This window comes from Kogia breviceps, chromosome 2 (assembly GCF_026419965.1).
Source record: "Kogia breviceps isolate mKogBre1 chromosome 2, mKogBre1 haplotype 1, whole genome shotgun sequence".
NCBI lineage: Eukaryota > Metazoa > Chordata > Mammalia > Artiodactyla > Physeteridae > Kogia > Kogia breviceps.
In genome coordinates, this window is record NC_081311.1 from 36119999 (window position 1) to 36142546 (window position 22548).

Genomic DNA, 22548 nt, shown 5'->3' on the forward strand with positions numbered 1-22548 from the left:
AGTTCAAGGGGGAAGAAGAGATTGGCAGCCATGTTTGTTGTGTGGGCACGTTTAAGGGAGTGATAAACACAGGTCAACATAACAGCCTAATGAACACACTTGTTCCATTCAGACTCCCACTCCCCACCTCCTTTCTTTTTTTAAATTTTTTTCCCGGTACGCGGGCCTCTCACTGTTGTGGCCTCTCCCATTGCCGAGCACAGGCTCCGGACACGCAGGCTCAGCGGCCATGGCTCACGGGACCAGACGCTCTGCGGCATGTGGGATCTTCCCGGACCGGGGCACGAACCCGCGTCCCCTGCATCGGCAGGCGGACTCTCAACCACTGCGCCACCAGGGAAGGCCCCCCTCCCCGCCCTTTCTTTTACTGAGAAAAAATTAGATTTTAAATGGCTTTGGAGATAGTAATCTCAGTTTCTTCTTGAACTATAAAGAGACCTAAGTATTTTCACATAATTAAACACCTCAGAGATGAGAAACCAGAAACAGAGGTATTTTTACCCCACCCCAAAGCAAAGCTCTTTGCTCCTCTGGCAACCTGGCTCAAGCCTTCATGCATCAGAATTACAAGTGCTTTGAAAAATACAGATTCCTAGGACTCACCATAAATCAACTCAGAATGCCTGAGGTGGGGCCCAGGGATATGCATTTTTTTAATTATTATTTTTTACTTACTAATTAACTTTATTTTTTTTTCAGGAATTTTAAATTTCCTTTATTTTTCCACAACTCACACACACACTGTATTTTATTTTTACAAGAGATAAATTAACTAACACCAATCATTGTAAATGGATGACCACAACAAAAGCAACAATGGAAAAAAAAAAAAAAAAAAGCAACAATGGTTGCAATTACCAAACACGAAACACACTCATACTATGTCATAATATTGACATTCAGTCCAGTAATCCTCCACTGTAACAGCTCTTTTACTTTGCAGTGAAAATTCATTTGTATATTTTTTGCTTCTGAGTCCTTCTGGGATTTTTTTTTTTTATTCAAATGGAAAGTCACAAAAATTATAATCATCCTCATCAGTTCACTCAGTCCCACATAATTAATTTTTTTTTTCATCTTGATCTTTTGATCAAGATGAATTCAAAAATTCAATTTATGAATTCCTCAGTTTTCCATTGACCAGCTCCTACAGGTTAGTCTTTTATCCACAGCACCTGAGCACTTTGGCTCTATGACCTAATCAAGGTTGTACTGTTACTAATAACCGGTCTCATATAACCTATCTTGGGACATTTTGGAAACTTTTTGAATAAAAATTGCTCCAGTAAGCATGCTGTTTTAGAAGACAGTAAGCATGTCATGTGCTAATTATGGCCTGTGACACCATAAAATAAGAGTGCATTACTGAATGCTTTCAATTTCTTATAATGATGGGAAGGTGGCATGTCATGGGGCCTTTTTAGCCCCAGACATCACTCCAGAGAATTCCAAACAGATATAGACAAGGGCAATTAGGACCCGGATCCTTTCCTCTCAGGCTGTTTACCCATGGGAATAGGATGTCCTGAAGCAACACTTCCCCCAGGTGACGTGTGTGTCGATAAGTCTGGTTATCAGAAAGATATTATTGGTGGTGTGATACACAGGGCATTTACATTTTCTTGATAGGGTTAGTCATATGAACGCTGACAAAGAAGGCAAAGGAGCAGTGGTGTGGTGTAATGTCAACAGACAGCTGTCCCCTGGCTTCCCGATAAATAGGATGGCTTGCATTGCTGAGCGGTGTGGTCACTGCCAAAGGAATGGCCCTCTCACATTTCCTCCTGATTCACATATTCAGTGGGGTTACTTGTCATCCCCTCCCTCTCCTGCTTCCCAGACACTGAGTCTGGAATGAAACTTCACCTGCCTCTGAGTTGGTCCCGGGTTGGGGGCAGGGGTGTTACTTGGGTTCCCAGGTTGGAAGATTAGCTCACTCGGCCCTAGCTATATAAGCTGATCAGAGTAGGGGGGCTTCCCAGGGCCGACTCAACGTTTCATCCCCCAGGAGGAAAACAGACAGACGAACTTCAGGTCAACATGATGGTTCTGAAAGTAGAAGAGCTGGTATGTAAAGCACATTATTTCTACGCAGTGAAAAATGGGGCAGCCTTGATTTTTATTTGAAAATTGAAATGCCCTTTTCTTTCTCGCATAATGTGCTGGTACTCTGAAAATGTCATATATGGAAAATGGTTGGTTTATGTGATGAAATAAGTGAAACTGGAAAAAGGGAGCTGGCAGTAATGAATTCTCTACATATTTCCTATCTATTATCTTCTCCTTTGCTTTTATTACTAAAGTGTGTAATCATGTATAGTTATCAAAATGCCTTAGGGGAGAAGTTCTATTGCAAGAATATATGTCTGGAAACTATAACTCAAGGCAAGGGATCATCAACCTAAAATGAAGGAATTTTAAATAATCGGTGGGGATGGGGAGGACAGATTGTGATTTTCCTAGGAGAAATGTGATTAAGTAGATTAAAAGTAGATTTAAACATTTCAACCTAACCTAAACCTTGATTTAACCAAGAGAGGGGGACAAGCATCTGAAGGTTATCCTGGAACACTGCAGCAACTCGTGGCGGCCTGAGATATGAGAATGTGCTGCATGGAGGCCACTGTCAGCAGGGAGGGAGGGCTGGGGCTGCCTGCAGCATCCTCTGTGGAGAATGACCCCAGGACAGGCCTGCTACTTCTGACCCTGCCATCTTCCCCTGTAGGTTACAGGGAAGAAGAATAGCAGTGGGGATGCTGGGGAGTTCCTTCCTGAGGATTTCAGAGACGGAGAGTATGAAGCTGCTGTCACTTTAGAGAAGCAAGAGGACCTGAAAACACTTCCAGCCCACTTTGTGAGCCCGCAGGAGCAAGAGTGGAAAACTGAGAAACAGCGAGAGGCAGAGGTAAGACCCTTCCATGAAATTCATGAGTGGGAGGTTGGGGACGGGGCAGAGGATGGAGATGCCAGACAGGAAGGAGAAGAGAGAGAAAAACCAAACAGATACAACCATTCCAAAGATGTTTCTTTATCAGATTCTAACCTATAAAGAGGCAACTTCTATGGGACAGGTTGCAGAAAATAACTCTTTGGCAAGACTATGATCTCTGGATTCTGAATCAAGCACTGTATGTTCTGTGACTGTGTTTTGATTGAAAGACTTGGAAAGAGAAATGTGTCCAGTGAATTTCTGATGTCTTACACTGTCTAGTTAATCCCAAACAAGGGAGCCTTCTTTTTCTTAGTAATGTGGTTTGTGGTCCATGGATCATTGTTTGACTGTGGCCGCTTTCTGTGTTGACAAAATGTGTTGCTGGTTGAATTTTCATTACTTACTAACCACAGATAAAACATGCATTTGTTAGCTGCAGTCCAGGATAGTCTATTTCATGAGCCCTGTTTAGTGGGCCTCCTGAAAGACACTGGCATTGAAATTTTAGAGCTTAAAATTTATTAGTGGAGTCTTTTGGGTAAAAAAAAAAAATTCATGAGCATGATACAAAATTCTACAGAAATCTGGGGTTTGTTTATGGAAATAATTACAAAATTATCACTTAGAGACTAGATCCTATCTCCAGTGAAAAACTGATGCTATAAGCAAGGAAAGTGAAGATGAAGGCAATTAGCTGAAAAATCTGACCCTTAAGTACTTGAATAAGAAATCACTAAATCCAAGTCAAAGATTTATTATAAATTTTTTATCTTTTTGCGCAAACTGTTCACATACTTAGCTCAGACCTTGCAGATTCTGTTTTGACACAACCAGAATGCTTGTCAGTAGAACTCACTGTATTTTGAAACATGGATTTCTTTTTTAGCTCAAGAAGAAAAAACTAGAACAAAGATCAAAGCTTGAAAATTTAGAAGACCTTGAAATAATCATTCAACTGAAGAAAAGGAAAAAATACAAGAAAACTAAAGTTCCAGTTGTGAAGGAACCTGAACCCGAAATCATCGTAAGGGCTGCTTGGTTTTGTAGTATTACACCTCGGCATCAGGCTACAGGGGAATAAATATCTGTGGAGGGTTTGATTGAATGTTGGAAAACCCATGGTAACTCTCACACTGCTTTTTTGGCTTTAGACAGAACCTGTGGATGTGCCTAGTTTTCTGAAGGCTGCCCTGGAGAATAAACTGCCAGTAGTAGAAAAATTCTTGTCAGACAAGAACAATCCAGATGTCTGTGATGAGGTAAAGCTTATACAAAGCACTGCAAAATCCAGCTCATTAATTTTGTGTTTCTTATGCTTTGCTGCAGCCTTGCTAATCTGGTGCCAAAAATCAATCCACCTGAAACAGTCTCCCCAGCTGTTGCCACATATGCCAATAGCATAACAGGGGAGTGCAGTGGTCCAAAAAAAGAAAATGCTGGATTAGTGCTATGGATTGCATGATTTTTTGCACTCTAATATACTTCTGACTGCTTTTTCAGCTTGTCTTTAATTTTTAGATCTTTGGGATAGACTCTTAATATGGCAGGACCAACGAGTCACCAATGGAGAAATTTATTATTAGCATTATCTTTGATTGGACTCAAATACATCAGCTCTACACAGGGAATCTGTAGACTGAAGTTCAGGTGCTAGCTGTATCACTACTTGCCTATTTGATTTTTAGCAGACAATCTGCATTTTCTGGACCTCAGTTTCCTTATCTGAAAATAGAGGGCATTGGAGTGAAATAATGCCTCAAAGGTGTTCCAGCACAGTCTATTAATCCATTTATACGAAGCCATTTACCAGAAATCACTAATCCTTTTTGTATCCTTTCCCCCATGAATTGAAATGGGGAATCATTTCTGAAGTTGAATGAAAAATGTCTCCCATTTTCTTAAAAATGAATTGAATGCTTTTTGATATTCAACCTATCAACCATCCCAGATGGAAGAAAATAGCCTGAACTGCACGGCAAATACTACAGAAACCATGAAGGCACAAAATACCAGAAAGTGAAATGTCAGCATTTAGGGAGTTTTGAATCTTTAAGCCCATGTGCCTCGATGTAGACCTCTAAGCACTTAGAAATGTATGTTGCAGGAGATGCAAATCTCAGTTGCAGAATAATTGTTCTAGACAACAATTTTAGTAAATTTGACATTTCTAATTCATAAAGAAGCACTCAAGTTTCTATCAGCTAGGCATCAGAGTCCTCAGCTTCATACTTCTTAGAAAGGATTTATACTCATTTTTATATGCATTGCCACCTCTCTCCTTCTTAAATCTCTATTTTGACAGTATAAACGGACAGCTCTTCATAGAGCATGCTTAGAAGGACATTTGGCAATTGTGGAGAAGTTAATAGAAGCTGGAGCCCAGATTGAATTCCGTGATATGGTAAATATATTTCTTTGTTTGGAAGTGAGCCAAAGTAAGTAGACTATATGAAACTTGAGAAAACCTACAATGGAAAAGGGGGCTGACTGTATTGAAAATTGATCTGCGAGAACTAGGCAGAAGCTCATTTCTCCATACAAAGGGAAGTTGGGAGATGGGACTAGGTCATGTGGGAAGTATTTTCTACACATACTGAAAGGAGAGGAGTGTTCCAGGGAAACGAAGGAAGTGAGAGCTGCTGGACAGAATTCAATATCCTCATCGAAGACTTGGGTCATCATCAAGTCAGTAGCCTTACTGAGAAGTAATACAGTCAACACTTGCCTTTCAGCCTCCATGTCCTTCCACTATATGTGGCCGCCTGCTCCTGGCCCCTTGGCTGCCAACAACATCTCAGAATTCTCTAGCTGCACACCTTATATGATAGATGCTGATTGCCATCAGTGAGATTTGGGGCTAGACTGCATACAAAATGAATTGCATCTATGGAAAGTAGCTGCTATTCAGACCTCAGTAATTCAACCACTGTGATTTCTACACAGACCAGTACACAGTATATTTATGACCTGAAGATTGAGCTGGTGAAATGCTTTATTTAAATACAGCTCAATTTGACTTTTCAGCAAAGTGGAAAAGGGACTGGAAAAGTCCAAAGGAACTGGCCAAAATTGAACCCAAAAGACGTACACACAGAAAAACAGGAAAAGAAACAAAATATAAAGTTTGTATAGAAAGACACAAAAATTCATGAGCATGGGATTTGGAGGGCCAAGGATATACCAAACTTACTCCTGTGAATAAGTGCAGTGACCATGAGTGATGACGGTCAAGGTACAGAGGGTGCGCTGGCACAAAAGGCAGGAGACAACCAACGGGGGATGAGGAAAAAGCAACAGGGACAAGGAAGAGGTGTCAGATCCAGATGAACGTCTTTTGGAAGGGACTACTTTTATTCTGCCAGAATTTTAAAATACATTTGTCTAGAACTTTTGAGTGTATCTGGCAAAAGTGGTTAAAAGTTCCAGGCAGACTGTGGGTTGGAATATCTCTTCTGCCACTTACGAGCTGTGTGTCCTTGGGCAAGAAACTTGAATATTTTGGAGGCTTGTTTTTCCTCAACTGCAAAACGAACACAGAATACCCACTTCATAATGTTGCTGGGAGCATCATTGCGTCTGAAGTATGCAGCAGTATGTTGGCACGAGGAAATTCCCAATAAATTGTAGCTCTTATCCTCTTTTAAAAAGATTTATTAGGTTTATTAAGAACATCCTAATGATGCAAACACACACATGGATACATACACAGGAGCACATACACTCACATTCACACACTTAAGAGTTTAGCCAACACATCTGGCAAGAGCCTTTGACTACAATAGTTACAACTGGCAACCTAGACGAGGACAGCCCAGTGTCACCCACGGATGCCCTAGCAAACCTGGCGTTCCTGGGCTTTAGAAACGAAGTACTAATTCCTCTGTCTAGGTTCTTCTTTCACTAACTCCTGTCCTTTTACCTTCCCGGTATAGCTTGAATCCACAGCCATCCACTGGGCAAGCCGCGGAGGAAACCTGGATGTCTTAAAACTGTTGCTGAACAAAGGAGCAAAAATCAGTGCGCGGGATAAGGTATTTCTCCTCCTCCTGTCCCCCTCCTCTTCCCCTCCTCCTCCCTGTCCCTCCTCCACTTCTCCCCTTCACACATGCCTTGGGGTCTGGGCAGCCTCTGTCCTCATGCCCAGGGACACAGCAGGCTCTTGCATTTTGCAGTTGCTCAGCACGGCGCTGCACGTGGCGGTGAGGACTGGCCACTACGAGTGTGCAGAGCATATCATCGCCTGCGAGGCGGAACTCAACGCCAAAGACCGAGTGAGTAGCCCCGCAGAGTTTGGCCTCCTAAAGCTCCACTCATTTACATATTTGGAATAACTGCCCCAACCGGGCACCCTTGTGGGACCCACTTCCTGGCCTCAGGCTCACCTTGTCTGTTCACTCTGCTTCTCTAGGAAGGAGATACCCCCCTGCATGATGCCGTGAGGCTGAACCGGTATAAGATGATCAGACTCCTGATCACGTATGGCGCCGACCTCAACATCAAGAACTGTGTAAGTGCTCAAGCAAGGGGCCCTGCTTCCCAGCTTTCTAAGGAACAAAAATATGGCTCACATACTTGAACATATTCTTACAACGGTAGTGTTGCTCTTTCAGGGGTCTCTTGATGGTTTAAATGCCCCTGGTCATTCCCATAAGGACATTGCTGAGTTTGGCAAGGACTCAGATCACCTGGTCAGAGATGGGGAAGCCATAGTGACTGCTATGACCTCGGTGCCTAATATAGCCTGTAGTCATTCTTTAAAAATTTGGCCTTGAAGATAAAAGATGGCCAAACCGCCCACGCTTACAGACATAAGCACAGTCTGCCTTGGCCATCCCTGGCTGAGCAAGGTCTGGGGTAGTCAGGAATAAAGACAGCCACCATTGCTGAAGTTGTCAAAAATTCCACAGTGGTCAATGCAACCAAGGGCCAAGGAACTCAAATTAATCAACATCTAATCCAAATAATTGTGAATAGTCCTCCCCTCCTTACAACAGCATGACAGGCTACCACTTTTTCCAGGGGTAGCCATGCTTTTGCCTCTATTTTTGAGATAATTTCTGTTCATACTCCTCTTTGGTTTATCTGCACATCCCTTAAAATACTTTCCTATATTTAGGCCCTGAAAATGCTTGTATAAGTCCCCTTTACAAGTACGTATTAATTAAGCTTCATCTGTAAGCCAGGGAATGTAACCAAATTTTCCTCATGGTCCCAATTCCCAGTCAAGCATCATCTAAGCTTTAAAAATATCACTGGGAGGAATGAGTGTAAAGTACTGAAGAAGTAATTTGAAAGAAGCTTTAGGAGAATCACTTTACAAAGAAGGAAAGAAAACCCCAGTCATCTTATACTGTGAATAATTTCTTCCTCTTACTGTGTTACTATAAGACTAAGAGGAATACATCATTCAAAAAAAAAAAAAGTCTTGGTGACAGGAGCAAAAAATAAATGCAACAGAGACTGCGTTAACAGTCGGGGTCCCCTCATTCTTGATATTGGGATTGGTCTTATCAAATAATTTAAACAAACTATCAGAAAGAGTAGATTCAATGAAATCCCCAAGGCTGCAGAAAATATGATTTTTTTATTTTAGGCAGTGAGAGACACTACCTGCAGAGATAAATAGCGTACAGATTTGGGGAGACTGTGTAAGTAGCCAGGGAATCACGAGATAAATTTCAATACAGAGGAGTTTGAGGAATTCATGAAAGAATAGCCCCAAATATACAAATAGGGCTCAGGGCTCTGAATTATCAGTAAGACCCCAGCATAAAGGTTCTGTAACTGTTGATGTCACTGACCCAATAGATGGATGTTCCCCCAAAAGACCACTAAGCTATTGGACACCATCTTGAAGGGAACTGGAAACAATACATTACTGTATTGTTGTCCAAAGCTCTGTCTTCATGTTTGCTGATGAGTGTCCCTCAAGGTGGAATGCTACAAGGTGAGAAGGTCCAGAATGAAGGTTGCAGGGCCACTAACTCAAATCCACACAGAGCCCAGGCAGATGGCATAGATGACTTACATGGTGGCTGCTGGTGTCATGCACACAACTTACTTAAAGGTAGCAGCCCTTCCCCAACTCAGTCCATTGCTGCTCCGTGAAACCACAGGAATTGTGCTGCCAGGTCCCCAGTTTTTTCGCAGAGATCACAAATTCAGTTGGGAAATCTCTTAATTTCCAACTGTTACCAATTAATTCCAACTTTTAAAAAAACCTAAGCTCTGTTTGGGCCAAAACAGGTCTCTAGCTTTGTTTGCATCTCAAAACTGCCAGTCTGCAATCTCTGGGATAAAGAGGGACTTCTGAATGAATAGAGATGGAAAATTTTAGGACTTCTCAAATTTAAAGACAAGAATTGAGAGGTGACAGTTTTAATTGTTGTAAATATCTTGAGATGTATGCTTAAGGTAAAACAATTTTGGTCTCAAAAGTTATTTATTCATACATCATTGATATCATCTCCAAGAAAAATAAATTTCCTAGGAGAGACCAATGTAAGTTCTGGGCAGCTGTGAAAAATCTACCCCTTGGAGTGGTACTTGTGTACTTAAGCCAAGGTGTTGAAGTAGCTCATTCCCCACCAGTTTTTATCAATCAGGAATCATTTTCCAAATTGATAGGAAGTGGTTCTTGACCAAGAGGGATACTACTACCTCCCCACACCCATTTTGCAGGATACTGGGTAAGTATGGAGGAATTTTTTGAGTTTGAAAATGACTTGGCTTACTCTTGCTGTTTAGTGTCTAGGGACTGGAGATTTTTTACCACCACCTGGGATATCCCACAGGCAAGAAAACCACTGCTAATCTGAAATGCCAAAAGCATTCCCGTGAGAAACAGTGAAGGGTTGGTTTGAATATAAACTGCAAATCACTCATAATGGAAAACATAAAACACTTCAATAACATACACCTATCCATTACCTCATTAAATACATACACACACACACACACACACACACACACACAGGAGATGAATTTATAGATGCCTCCCCACTGGAAGTCAAATTCCCTCCTCTATTTTGATTAGGCTGGAAAGACCCCGATAGATCTGGTGCTACAGTGGCAGAATGGAACCAAAGCAATATTTGACAGCCTCAAAGAGAACTCCTACAAAGCCTCTCGCATAGAGACATTCTGAGAAAAACGACGACAGAAGCTTCCATTGGCTGCTCTTCACCGCCCCGAAGAGCAACTCATCATGAAAACCAGCTTCTCTTTATCAACCTGTTGTAAAGTGGCACCTAATTATGTTTTGAGAAAGCACAGGGACGTAGGTATTGACATTTCCCTTAGTGAAACCCACTCTATTTATTTGTATTTATTACTGTTTATTTATTTATTTACTGCGATACCACCGACATTCAGATCCTTCGTGATCACCCATTTGGAGAACAAGCTTAGTTTGTATGGGATGCATCAGAGCCTCTTCCCATAGGTAGCTCTTAAACCGTGTTAACCAGAAGTGCTGTCAGTGCCGACTTACGTGTCACCTCGCTCATGGAAGATGTTTCAAGGTGTTTTTGAAAGACAAAGGGGATTATTGCAGCCCTCTTTTCTCCTGAATTTTTCATGCTGAAGTGTGAGGTCATGGAAAGCCTGTAGCAACAGGAGAGGAAACAGAATGAAAGTGATTCTGTGAGGACAGTAAACCCGGCCATTTGACGCCTGGGCCTGGTAATTCTTACTAGGTCACACACTGTACGTACCAAGGTAAAGAGAATGTCTTGAGTGTAAGTGGAAGGAGCGGGCCGCTGGGCTGTGCAGAACTGAATGAGTTCAAAAAAGATGAAAGTAACTGCCGATTGTAAATGTGTACATGTATATTATGCTGTATGTATATTTTATGTTCATAATAAAAGCAAATACTAACCCTCTTTCCTCCTTTTAGTGGGAAAGAATCATGCAAAAAGGCCATTTAGATGGGGTTTTCTTTGTCTTCCAAGCTTTTCATATTAGGAGTGTCCTGTAGAACCACCATTAAATACCTCTCAGTATTTAATGTGTACACAGATCACCTGAGGATCTTGTTAAAATGCAGATTCCGATTCCTCCAGTGTGGGTGGGGCCTGAGATTCTGCATTTCCGACAAGTCCCCAGGCGATGCAGAGGTGGTGGTATAGCACAGCCACATTGAGCAGCATGGCTGAGAAAACCATAAGGATACCCAGGAGTTCAAGCTTTTTTGGCCCCAGTGATGGGGAGAAAGAGACCCCTGGTGGGCAAAATGATTACTGCAAGTTAAGGTGTTCCCTTAAGATGTTCCCCTGGGGCTTAACTAATCTGAGGTTTAGCAATTATTGTGCACACCGGCGGTAATGTCAAAGACTGCCCACGAGAAAACACACCTGGTCAATGATTGCCGACCTCCAAGGGGAGCTACTTTGCCGCCACGTGCTGGGCCAGGTGCTATGACCTGTGATGAGAAAACCAAATTGTCCCCGTCCTGCCTTCCTGGAATAGATGAATATTAAAGAAATAATCACAGAAATAAATATATGGTAACAATCTGCAGTAACTATACAAAGAAGTAAACAGTACAGAGTGCTGAGAGTCTAAGTTGTGGAGGCCCGTCATTCGATGGGGAGGCAGCGGAGAGGGTTTCTACAAAGACTTCTTTGAGGTGGGAACCTTTCAGGGGAGTCTGAAGGATAAACTGGAGTTATTCAAGCACAGTGTTCCAGGCAGCAGAGAGAACACAGAAAAGGGCAAGGTTATGGGAAAAGTATGAAGGCCAGCACGAAACACTCGCACTAGTACCCCTCCCAAAAAACACCCCAGATAGGATAAAAACTCATAACCTCTTCGCTATGCCTCTAACACTTTGGGAGGGAATGTAGGCACAATCCATAACCAGAAGATCCTCCAGTTAGCTGATCATGGAGTTGTGAGGATGGTTTGAAATATTTTTATACCTTTTCTATCTAGTCTCTGAACAACCTATAGAGTCCACCTCCTGGGGGTGTTGGGAGCTTCATTCTCTCTGTTATCTCCCTCTCAATCCCCTTCTGCCACCCTCTGCTCTCCCTTTAGGGTCCTGGCTCTAACCCATCAGATTCTTAAGGCTTGGGGTCCTTCCATTTCTTCCAAGTAAAGCACCTACAACATAGGCAGCATGTCCAACTGCTGCAATGATGTCTCCCACAGCATAGCTTGGGTGTGTTATTATTTACGTGGCTAAGTTTTCTCTTGATGTCTTCCTCAAGTTCCCCTCCCCACAAGAGCTGGAAGGTAAAGGAGAGAAGGAAGTAAGGGGTTAAAACACTTTTGTGTTCCTGTATATAAAGATTTGCACTAGTACAGAGGTAGGGGGCATGAGAATCAACATGGAATAAGCCCCATTATAACAAGGCCAACTCAGTGACCTTTGATAACAGAAAAGATAAACACTTCAGGCAAAACCTTCAAGTTTCTGTCATACTGGCGGTCAACTTTTATAAGCTCCCTGTCTTCCCACCTAAGCCAGCTCTTTGCCCACAGTCTGCGTCTTGTGTTCTTTTAGTGAGGGGAATGTTCCACTGGCCAATGGAGACTCTTGGAAGTTGTTCTAGACTTTCCCTTTGCCTCATCCCTCTTTCAACCAACCACCAAGACTTCTTATCAAGCATACTACCTAAGGGGTGCTGTAATCTGTCCACTTCCTCTCATCCTAGGGGCCACTCCCCTAGTTCAGATCACCACAGCAGCTCCTGGATTACTCAAATGCCCTCAGCTTACTTCCCTCCAGTCTGTCCCTCAAGTTGCAGCCAGGGTGATTCTTCTAAAATGCAAATATGATCAAGTCATTCTCCACTTCAGAGTTTTTCAGTGGCTGCCCATTTCTCTCAGGATGAAATAAAAGTGCCTTGACGTTTTCTAAAACTCTTGAAATCTGGCTGCTGTTAACTCTTTATTCTCATCTATTTCTCATTACTTTCCTAGCTAAACAGCAAATTTCAACTCTACTGAATTTTTAGTTTCTTAAAAAATCCAGGCACTAGCTTTTGTTCTCATATACTGTGCCAACTCCCTGGAAGGCTCTTCTTCCCACCCCACTGCTTAATTTCTTCTCATTCCTCCCCTTCAGGGTAGCTGTATGTCCTCCAGGAAGCCATCCTAACTCTTACTTAGGCTTTGTTAGTCTCAAGTGTGTTCCTGCTGTACTTTTTTTCTCCATGTCATAACATCATACTACCTTTACCCCCCAAATGAAAAAATTTCCTCTCCCCTTGAACAAGGAATACATGCTCATTAAGTATTAAGCCAATTATAGAAATGAAGAAAGCAAACATCACCAATAATCCTAATTTCATGACACTGATTATTTCTGTGCACATTACATATGGGCACTGTACATTTAGCTTTGTAACTCTGGTTTCAATTGAACAACTTATTCTAGACATCTTTATAAATGGTAGTCTTATGTTTCAATGTACAATGGATCATTTAACCAATCCTATCATTATTGGGCATTCAGGTTGTTTCCATTTTCCCATTTTAGACATTGTTGCAATGAATATTCTTATCCATGCATCCTTTACACCTAACCAGTTATTTCTGAAGAAATACATTTATAGAAATACCTATAAGGTTGGTATCAAATTATCCCTTCCACAATGTTATTGCCTTTCCCCACAATCATGAAAATACTCATTTTATAAATCTTTTATTTTTTCAACCCAATTAGCAAAAGAAAGATATACTTTAGATGATTTTCCCTTGATTACTAAAAAAGTTCAGCATCTTCAGGTTTATTGAGCATTTTTCTGGGCCAATCTTCCTTGCTCAATTTTCTATTAAGTCAGGTTCTCTGGAAGTGGTGCTTGAAATAAGGATTCTTGTGGAAGTGATTTGACAGTGGTCTATAAGGAACTGATGGAAACAGGACAGGGCAGGAGAAGAAAAGAAAAGAGGCAAAGACATGGTTTCAAAAGTCTCTCCTAAACCTAATCCCATGGGGAGCTCAGGAGCATAAACTGCACCACAGAGGCCAGAAGGCCAGGCTGTAAGGCCCTGCATCAGGCATTCACCATGGGCCAACCTCCAAGGGAGGGTGAGGATAAACCATTAATATCCAACATCTGCAACAGCTGGAGAATGGGTACACCAGCCTGGTAAAAAGGATCTCGATGGACACTAGCAGTATTTGTCATGTTGCATATTTGTTTTTTAAAAGCAATTTCTTTAAAGAAGCTAAGGATGCTACGCCTCTCTGGAATATGCACTGTAAATGTTCCTTCCTAGTTGTTTGTACTTTTCTAACACTACATTTTTATAGACAAATTGATTAAGCTTTTATGTTTTCTGGCTTCGATGACCACGTTTAGGTCTCTTCCAATCCAAGCTTATTTTCTTTTCAAATAATTACCTTTTTCTTTAGTATTTTACACTTTAAAAAAATTTAAATCTTTAATCCACCTAAATTTATTATGCGTGTTTACTGGGTATGAGATAGGGAATGGACTTGTTGTTTTTCCTAAATGACAGAATAACAGCTGACGTTTAGTAGGTACATTCTATATGACAGGTTCTGCTCTGGGCCTTCTACAAATTTTAATCCACTTAACCCTTGCAATAATGCCCTAAGGAGAAGAGAAGAAGGAAGTGAGGCACAGAGTGGTTATGTCATTTGTCCAAGGTTACAGGTAGTACGTACTAGCAAGTTGGAATTTTAATGCAGGCACTGTGTCTTCTGTCTTTGCACTTAACTGTACTGTGCTGTGCTGTCCTGCCTCTCCTGCCAGGTAACCAGTTGTTCCAACACCACTTACTGAACAATCCATCATTTCTTTCTATAACTGAAGTGTTCTGGACTTCCAGCTCTTTCATTCCTCTATATGAATTTCTGTACCAATTATACACTGTTTTAGTTATTAGAGTTCTGTTATACTCTGTAATATTCACCAGTACAAGTGTCTTTCATTGTTTTTCTACAAAAGTCCCTAGCTATTCTCAAATTTTTTTCTTTCAAAATAGCAAGCCTAAAAACAAAACCTATACACAAGCAAACAAAAATACATACAGACACTTTGATTTGGCTTTTGTTAAATTCATAGATTAAATTGGGGGAGAATTTGATGTACCATGTCTCCCTTCATGTATTCCAGTCTTTAATTTCCCATGTCACTTTTATTTAAGAGTTTTCTTCACAGAGTCCCATCATTTCTTGGTAATTCATGTCTTTGTGATTAGGGACACGTTTTTTTTTTTTTCCATTTTAAAGTAGACTTTAAAAAAATTTTTTTTTTATTTTTTAACATCTTTATTAGAGTATAATTGCTTTACAATGGTGTGTTACTTTCTGCTTTATAACCAAGTGAATCAGCTATACATATACATATATCCCCACATCGCTTCCCTCTTGCATCTCCCTCCCTCCCACCCTCCCTATCCCACCCCTCTAGGTGGTCACAAAGTACCGAGCTGATCTCCCTCTACAATGCAGCTGCTTCCCACTAGCTACCTATTTTACATTTGGTAGTGTATATATGTCCATGCCACTCTCACTTTGTCCCAGCTTACCCTTCCCCCTCCCCGTATCCTCAAGTCCATTCTCTAGCAGGTCTGTGTCTTTATTCGTCTTGCTCCTACGTTCTTCATGATCATCTTTTTTGTTTGTTTTTTTGATTCCATATATATGGGTTAGCATACTGTATTTGTTTTCCTCTTTCTGACTTACTTCACTCTGTATGACAGACTCTAGGTCCAACCACCTCACTACAAATGATTCAATTTCGTTTCTTTTTATGGCTGAGTAATATTTCATTGTATATATGTGCCACATCTTCTTTACCCATTCATCTGTCGATGGACACTTAGGTTGCTTCCATGTCCTGGCTATTGTAAATAGAGCTGCAATGAACATTGTGGTACATGCCTCTTTTTGAATTATGGTTTTCTCAGGGTATATGCCCAGCAGTGGGATTGCTGAGTCATATGGTAGTTCTATTTTTAGTTTTTTAAGGAACCTCCATACTGTTCTCCATAGTGGCTGTATCAATTTACATTCCCATCAACAGTGCAAGAGGGTTCCCTTTTCTCCACACCCTCTCCAGCATTTATTGTTTGTAGATTTTTTGATGATGGCCATTCTGACTAGTGTGAGATAACACATTGTAGCTTTGACTTGCATTTCTCTAATGATTAATGATGTTGAGCATTCTTTCATGTGCTTCTTGGCAATCTGTATATCATCTTTGGAGAAATGTCTATTTAGGTCTTCTGTCCATTTTTGGATTGGGCTGTTTTATTCGATACTGAGCTACATGAGCTGCTTGTATATTTTGGAAATGAATCCTTTGTCAGTTGCTTCATTTGCCAATATTTTCTCCCATTCTGAGGGTTGTCTTTTCTTCGTCTTGTTTATGGTTTCCTTTGCTGTGCAAAAGCTTCTAAGTTTCATTAGGTCCCATTTGTTTTGGGTTTTATTTCCATTTCTCTAGGAGGTGGGTGAAAAAGGACTTTACTGTGATTTATGTCATAGAGTGTTCCACCTATGTTTTCCTCTAAGAGTTTGATAGTGTCTGACCTCACATTTAGGTCTTTAATCCATTTTGAGTGTATTTTTGTGTATGGTGTTAGGGAGTGTTCTAATTTCATTCTTTTACATGTAGCTGTCCAATTTTCCCAGCACCACTTATTGAAGAGGCTGTCTTTTTCTCCACTGTATATTCCTGCCTCCTTTATCAAAGATAAGGTGACCATATGTGTGTAGGTTTATCTCTGGGCTTTCTATCCTGTTCCATTGATCTATATTTGTTTTTGTGCCAGTACCATACTGTCTTGATGACTGTAGCTTTGTAATATGGTCTGAACTCAGGGAGCCTGATACCTCCAGCCTCGTTTTTCTTTCTCAAGATCGCTTTGGCTATTCGGGGTCTTTTGTGTTTCCATAAAAATTGTGAAATTTTTTGTTCTACTTCTGTGAAAAATGCCAGTGGTGGTTTGACAGGGATTGCACTGAATCTGTAGATTGCTTTGGGTAGTATAGTCATCTTCACAATGTTGATTCTTCCAATGCAAGAAGATGGTATATCTCTCCATTTGTTTGTATCATCTTTAATTTCTTTAATCAGTGTATTATAATTTTCTGCATACTGGTCTTTTGTCTCCTTAGGAAGGTTTATTCCTATTTTATTCTTTTTGTTGCAATGGTAAATGGGAGTGTTTTCTTAATTTCACTTTCAGATTTTTCATCATTAGTATATAGGAATGCAAGAGATTTCTGTGCATTAATTTTGTATCCTGCACTTTACCAAATTCATTGATTTGCTCTAGTAGTTTTCTGGTAGTATCTTTAGGATTCTCTATGTATAATATCATGTCATCTGCAAACAGTGACAGCTTTACTTCTTTTCTGATTTGGATTCCTTTCTTTTTCTCTTCTGATTGCTGTGGCTAAAACTTCCAAAACTATATTGAATAATAGTGGGGAGAGTGGGCAACTTTGTCTCGTTCCTGATCTTACAGGAAATGGTTTCAGTTTTTCACCATTGAGAACGACGTTGGCTGTGGGTTTGTCATATACAGCCTTCATTATGTTGAGGTAAGTTCCCTCTATGCCTACTTTCTGGAGGGCTTTTATCATAAATGGGTGTTGAATTTTGTCGAAAACTTTCTCTGCATCTATTGAGATGATCATATGGTTTTTCTCCTTCAATTTTTTAATATGGTGTATCACACTGATTGATTTGCACATATTGAAGATTCCTTGCATTCCTGGGATAAACCCCACTTGATCATGGTGTATGATCCTTTTAATGTGCTGTTGGATTCTGTTTGCTAGTAGTTTGTTGAGGATTTTTGCATCTATATTCACCAGTGATATTGGCCTGTAGTTTTCTTTCTTTGTGACATCTTTGAGTGGTTTTGGTATCAGGGTGATGGTGGCCTCATAGAATGAGTTTGGGAGTGTTCCTCCCTCTGCTATATTTTGGAAGAGTTGGAGAAGGATAGGTGTTAACTCTTCTCTACATGCTTGATAGAATTCGCCTGTGAAGCCATCTGGTCCTGGGCTTTTGTTTGTTGGAAGATTTTAATCACAGTTTCAATTTCAGTGCTTGTGGTTGGTCTGTTTATATTTTCTATTTTTTCCTTGCTCAGTCTGGAAAGTTGTGCATTTCTAAGAATTTGTCCCTTTCTTCCAGGCTGTCCATTTTATTGGCATATAGTTGCTTGTAGTAATCTCTCATGATCCTTTGTATTTCTGCAGTGTCAGTTGTTACTTCTCCTTTTTCATTTCTAATTCTATTGATTTGAGTCTTCTCCCTTTTTTTCTTGATGAGTCTGGCTAATGGTTTATCAATTTTGTTTATCTTCTCAAAGAACCAGCTTTTACTTTTATTGGTCTTTGCTATCGTTGCCTTCATTTCTTTTTCATTTATTTCTGACCTGATCTTTATGATTTCTTTCCTTTTGCTAACTGTGTTTTGTTCTTTCTTCTCTAATTGCTTTAGGTGTAAGGTTAGGTTGTTTGAAATGTTTCTTGTTTCTTAAGGTAGGATTGTACTGCTATAAACTTCCCTCTTAGATCTGCTTTTGTTGCATCCCATAGGTTTTGGGACATCCTGTTTTCATTGTCATTTCTTTCTAGGTATTTTTTGATTACCTCTTTGATTTCTTCAGTGATTTCTTGGTTTTTAAGTAGTGTATTGTTTAGCCTCCATATGTTTGTATTTTTACAGATGTTTTCCTGTAATTGATATCTAGTCTCATAGCATAGTGGTTGGAAAAGATACTTGATACAATTTCAATTTTCTTAAACTTACCAAGGCTTGATTTGTGACCCAAGATATGATCTACCCTGGAGAATGTTCCATGAGCACTTGAGAAGAAGTGTATTCTGTTGTTTTTAGATGGAATGTCCTATAAATATCAATTAAGTCCATCTTGTTTAATGTATCATTTAAAGCTTGTGTTTCCTTTCTTATTTTCATTTTGGATGATCTGTCCATTGGTGAAAATGGGGTGTTAAAGTCCCCTACTATGATTGTATTACTGTCTATTTCCCCTTTTATGGCTGTTAGTATTTGCCTTATGTATTGTGGTGCTCCTATGTTGGGTGCATAAATACTTACAATTGTTATATCTTCTTCTTGGGTTGCTCCCTTGATCATTATGTATTGTCCTTCTTTGTCTCTTGTAATAGTCTTTGTTTTAGTCTATTTTGTCTGATATGAGAATTGCTACTCCAGCTAACTTCTGATTTCTATTTGCATGGAATATCTTTTTCCATCCCCTCACTTCCAGTCTATGTGTGTCCCTAGGTCTGAAGTGGGTCTCTTGTAGACAGCATATATACGGGCCTTGTTTTTGTATCCATTCAGCCAGTCTATGTCTTTTGGTTGGAGCATTTAATCCATTTACATTTAAGGTAATTATCGATATGTATGTTCCTAAGACCATTTTCTTAATTGTTTTGTGTTTTTTGTTGTAGGTCTTTTCCTTCTCTTGTGTTTCCTGCTTAGAGAAGTTCCTTTAGCATTTGTTGTAAAGCTGGTTTAGTGGTGCTGAATTATGTTAGTTTTTTTTTGCGTGTGTGTGTGTGTGTGCTACGTGGGCCTCTCACTGTTGCGGCCTCTCCTGTTGCAGAGCAGAGTCTCCGGACTTGCAGGCTCAGCGGCCATGGCTCATGGGCCCAGTCGCTCCATGGCATGTGGAATCTTCCCGGACCAGGGTACGACCCCGTGTCCCCTGCATCGGCAGGCAGATTCTCAACCACCGCGCCACCAGGGAAGCCCTATCTTAGCTTTTGCTTGTCCATAAACGTTTTAATTTCTCCATCAGATCTGAATGAGATCCTTGCTGGATAGAGTAATCTTGGTTGTAGGGTTTTCTCCTTCATCACTTTAAATATGTCCTGCCACTCCCCTCTGGCTTGCAGAGTTTCTGCGCTGAAAGATCAGCCGTTAACCTTATGGGGATTCCTTTGTGTGTAATTTGTTGTTTTTCCCTTGCTGCTTTTAATATTTTTTTGTTTTTAATTTTTGATAGTTTGATTAATATGTCTTGGTGTGTTTCTCCTTGGATTTATCCTGTATGGCACTCTCTGTGCTTCCTGGACTTGATTATATATTTCCTTTCCCGTATTAGGGAAGTTTTCAACTATAATCTCTTCAAATATTTTCTCAGTCCCTTTCTTTTTCTCTTCTTCTGGGACCCCTATAATTCGAATGTTGGTGCATTTAATGTTGTCCCAGAGGTCTCTGAGACTGTCCTCAATTCTTTTCATTCTTTTTTCTTCATTCTGCTCTGCAGTAGTTATTTCCACTATTTTATCTTCCAGGTCACTTATCTGTTCTTCTGCCTCAGTTATTCTGCTCTACTGATCCCTTATAGAGAATTTTAAATTTCATTTATTGTGTTGTTCATCACTGTTTCCTCTTTAGTTCTTCTAGGTCCTTGTTAAACGTTTCTTGTATGTTTTCCATTCTCTTTCCAAGATTTTGGACCATCTTTAGTATCATTATTCTGAATTCGTTTTCAGGTAGACTGCCTATTTCCTCTTCATTTGTTAGGTGTGGTGGGTTTTTACCTTGCTCCTTCATCTGCTGTATTTTTCTGTCTCCTCATTTGGCTTAACTTACTGTGTTTGGGGGTCTCCTTTTCATAGGCTGCAGGTTCGTAGTTACCGTTGTTTTTGGTTTCTGCCCCCAGTGTCTAAGGTTGGTTCAGTGGGTTGTGTAGGCTTCCTGATGGAGGGGACTAGTGCCTGTGTTCTGGTGGATGAGGCTGGATCTTGTCTTTCTGGTGGGCAGGTCCACGTCTGGTGGTGTGTTTTGGGGTGTCTGTTGCCTTATTATGTTTTTAGGCAGCCTCTCTGCTAATGGGTGGGGTCGTGTTCCTGTTTTGCTAGTTGTTTGGCATAGGGTGTCCAGCACTGTAGCTTGGTGGTCATTGAGTGGAGCTGGGTCTTGGCATTGAGATGGAGATCTCTGGGAGATTTTCGCCATTTGATATTATGTGGAGCTGGGAGGTCTCTGGTGGACCAGTGTCCTGAACTTGGGTCTCCCACCTCAGAAGCACAGGCCCGAGGCCTGGGTGGAGCACCAAGCGCCTGTCATCCACACAGCTCAGAATAAAAGGGAGAAAAAAAAAAGAAAGAAAGAAGGAAGATAAAATAAAATAATTAAAATAAAAAATAATTATTAAAAAATTTTTAATTATAAAAAAATAAGGAAAGAGAGCAACCAAACCGGAAAACAAATCCACCAATGATAACAAATGCTAAAAACTATACTAAAAACCAAACAAAAAAACAACAAAAAAAGGACAGACAGAACCCTAGGACAAATGGTAAAAGCAGAGCTATACAGACAAAATCACACATAGAAGCATACACATACACATTCACAAAATGAGAAAAGAGGAAAAAAATATATCGTTGCTCCCAAAGTCCATCTCCTCAATTTGGGATGATTTGTTGTTTATTCAGGTATTCCACAGATGCAGGGTACATCAAGTTGATCGTGGAGCTTTAATCTGCTGCTCCTGAGGCTGTTGGGAGAAATTTCCCTTTCTCTTCTTTGTTTGCAGAGCTCCCGGGATTCAGCTTTGGATTTGAACCCGCCTCTGCGTGTAGGTAGCCTGAGGGTGTCTGTTCCCACCCAGACAGGATCGGGTTAAAGCAGCAGCTGATTTGAGGGCTCTGGCTCACTCAGGACGGGGGAAGGAAGGGGTATGGAATGCGGGGCGAGCCTGCAGCGACAGAGGCCAGCGTGACACACCAGCCTGAGGTGCGCCACGTGTTCTCCCGGGGAAGTTGTCCCTGGATTACGGGACACTGGCATTGGCAGGTTGCACAGGCTCCCACGAGGGGAGGTGTGGATAGTGACCTGTGCTTGCACACAGGCTTCTTGGTGGCTGCAGTAGCAGCCTTAGCGTCTCATGCCTGTCTCTGGGGTCCGCACTGATAGCCGCGGCTCATGCCTGTCTCTGGAGCTCCTTTAAGCGCCGCTCTTAATCCCCTCTCTTCATGCACCCTGAAACAATGGCCTCTTGCCTCTTTGGCAGCTCCAGACTTTTTCCCAGACTCCCTCCCAGCTAGCTGTGGCACACTAGCCCCCTTCAGGCTGTGCTCACACAGCCAACCCCAGTTCTCTCCCTGGGATCCGAACTCCGAAGCCCAAGCCTCAGTTCCCAGCCCCTGCCCATCTTGGTGGGTGAGCAGACAAGCCTCTCAAGCTGGTGAGTGCTGGTCGGCACTGATCCTCTGTGCGGGAATCTCTCTGCTTTGCCCTCCACACTCCTGTTGCTGCGCTCTCCTCTGTGGCTCCGAAGCTTCCCCCCTCCGCCACCCGCAATCTCCGCCCACGAAGGGTCTTCCTAGTGTGTGGAAACCTTTCCTCCTTCACAGCTCCCTCCCAATGGTGCAGGTCCCAGCACTATCCTTTTGTCGGTTTTTTTTTTTTTTTCTTTTGCCCTACCCAGGTACATGGGGAGTTTCTTGCCTTTTGGGAGGTCTGAGGTCTTCTGCCAGCATTCAGTAGGTGTTTTGTAGGAATTGTTCCACATGTAGATGTATTTCTGATGTATTTGTGGGGAGGAAGGTGATCTCCATGTCTTACTCTTCCGCCATCTTGAAGCTCCTCCCTCAGGGGCATCTTTTAAAATGGTATTTTATAACATGTTAT

The 22548-nt window shown here is 41.2% G+C and overlaps 2 protein-coding genes across 3 annotated transcripts in view; one reads left to right on the top strand and one right to left on the bottom strand.

Annotated features, from left to right (window-relative positions):
- Positions 1-1742: 1742 nt before the first annotated feature.
- ANKRD1 (ankyrin repeat domain 1) lies at positions 1743-10815 on the top strand. The gene is made up of 9 exons (XM_059055474.2): positions 1743-2067; positions 2726-2905; positions 3819-3956; positions 4084-4191; positions 5235-5333; positions 6865-6963; positions 7105-7203; positions 7341-7439; positions 9969-10815. Exons 1-9 carry the CDS (start codon positions 2041-2043, stop codon positions 10077-10079), a joined length of 960 nt encoding a protein of 319 aa, XP_058911457.1. The 5' UTR covers positions 1743-2040; the 3' UTR covers positions 10080-10815.
- Positions 10816-20162: 9347 nt separating this feature from the next.
- RPP30 (ribonuclease P/MRP subunit p30) overlaps positions 20163-22548 on the bottom strand; it is a 34545-nt gene continuing 32159 nt past the window's right edge. The window contains exon 13 of one of the 2 annotated variants that reach the window (XR_010838886.1): positions 20163-20972. The gene's annotated coding sequence lies outside the window, so the exon portion shown is untranslated. Of the gene's footprint in view, positions 20973-21058; positions 22519-22548 lie in introns of those variants that run through there. The other variant, XR_010838884.1, reaches the window with a different exon arrangement.

Coding starts and splice junctions, on each gene's coding strand:
- ANKRD1 (XM_059055474.2), top strand. CDS start 2,041: ATGATGGTTCTGAAAGTAGAAGAGCTG. Junction 4,192..5,234: donor ATCCAGATGTCTGTGATGAG/GTAAAGCTTATA, acceptor CTATTTTGACAG/TATAAACGGACAGCTCTTCA. Junction 5,334..6,864: donor AGATTGAATTCCGTGATATG/GTAAATATATTT, acceptor TTCCCGGTATAG/CTTGAATCCACAGCCATCCA.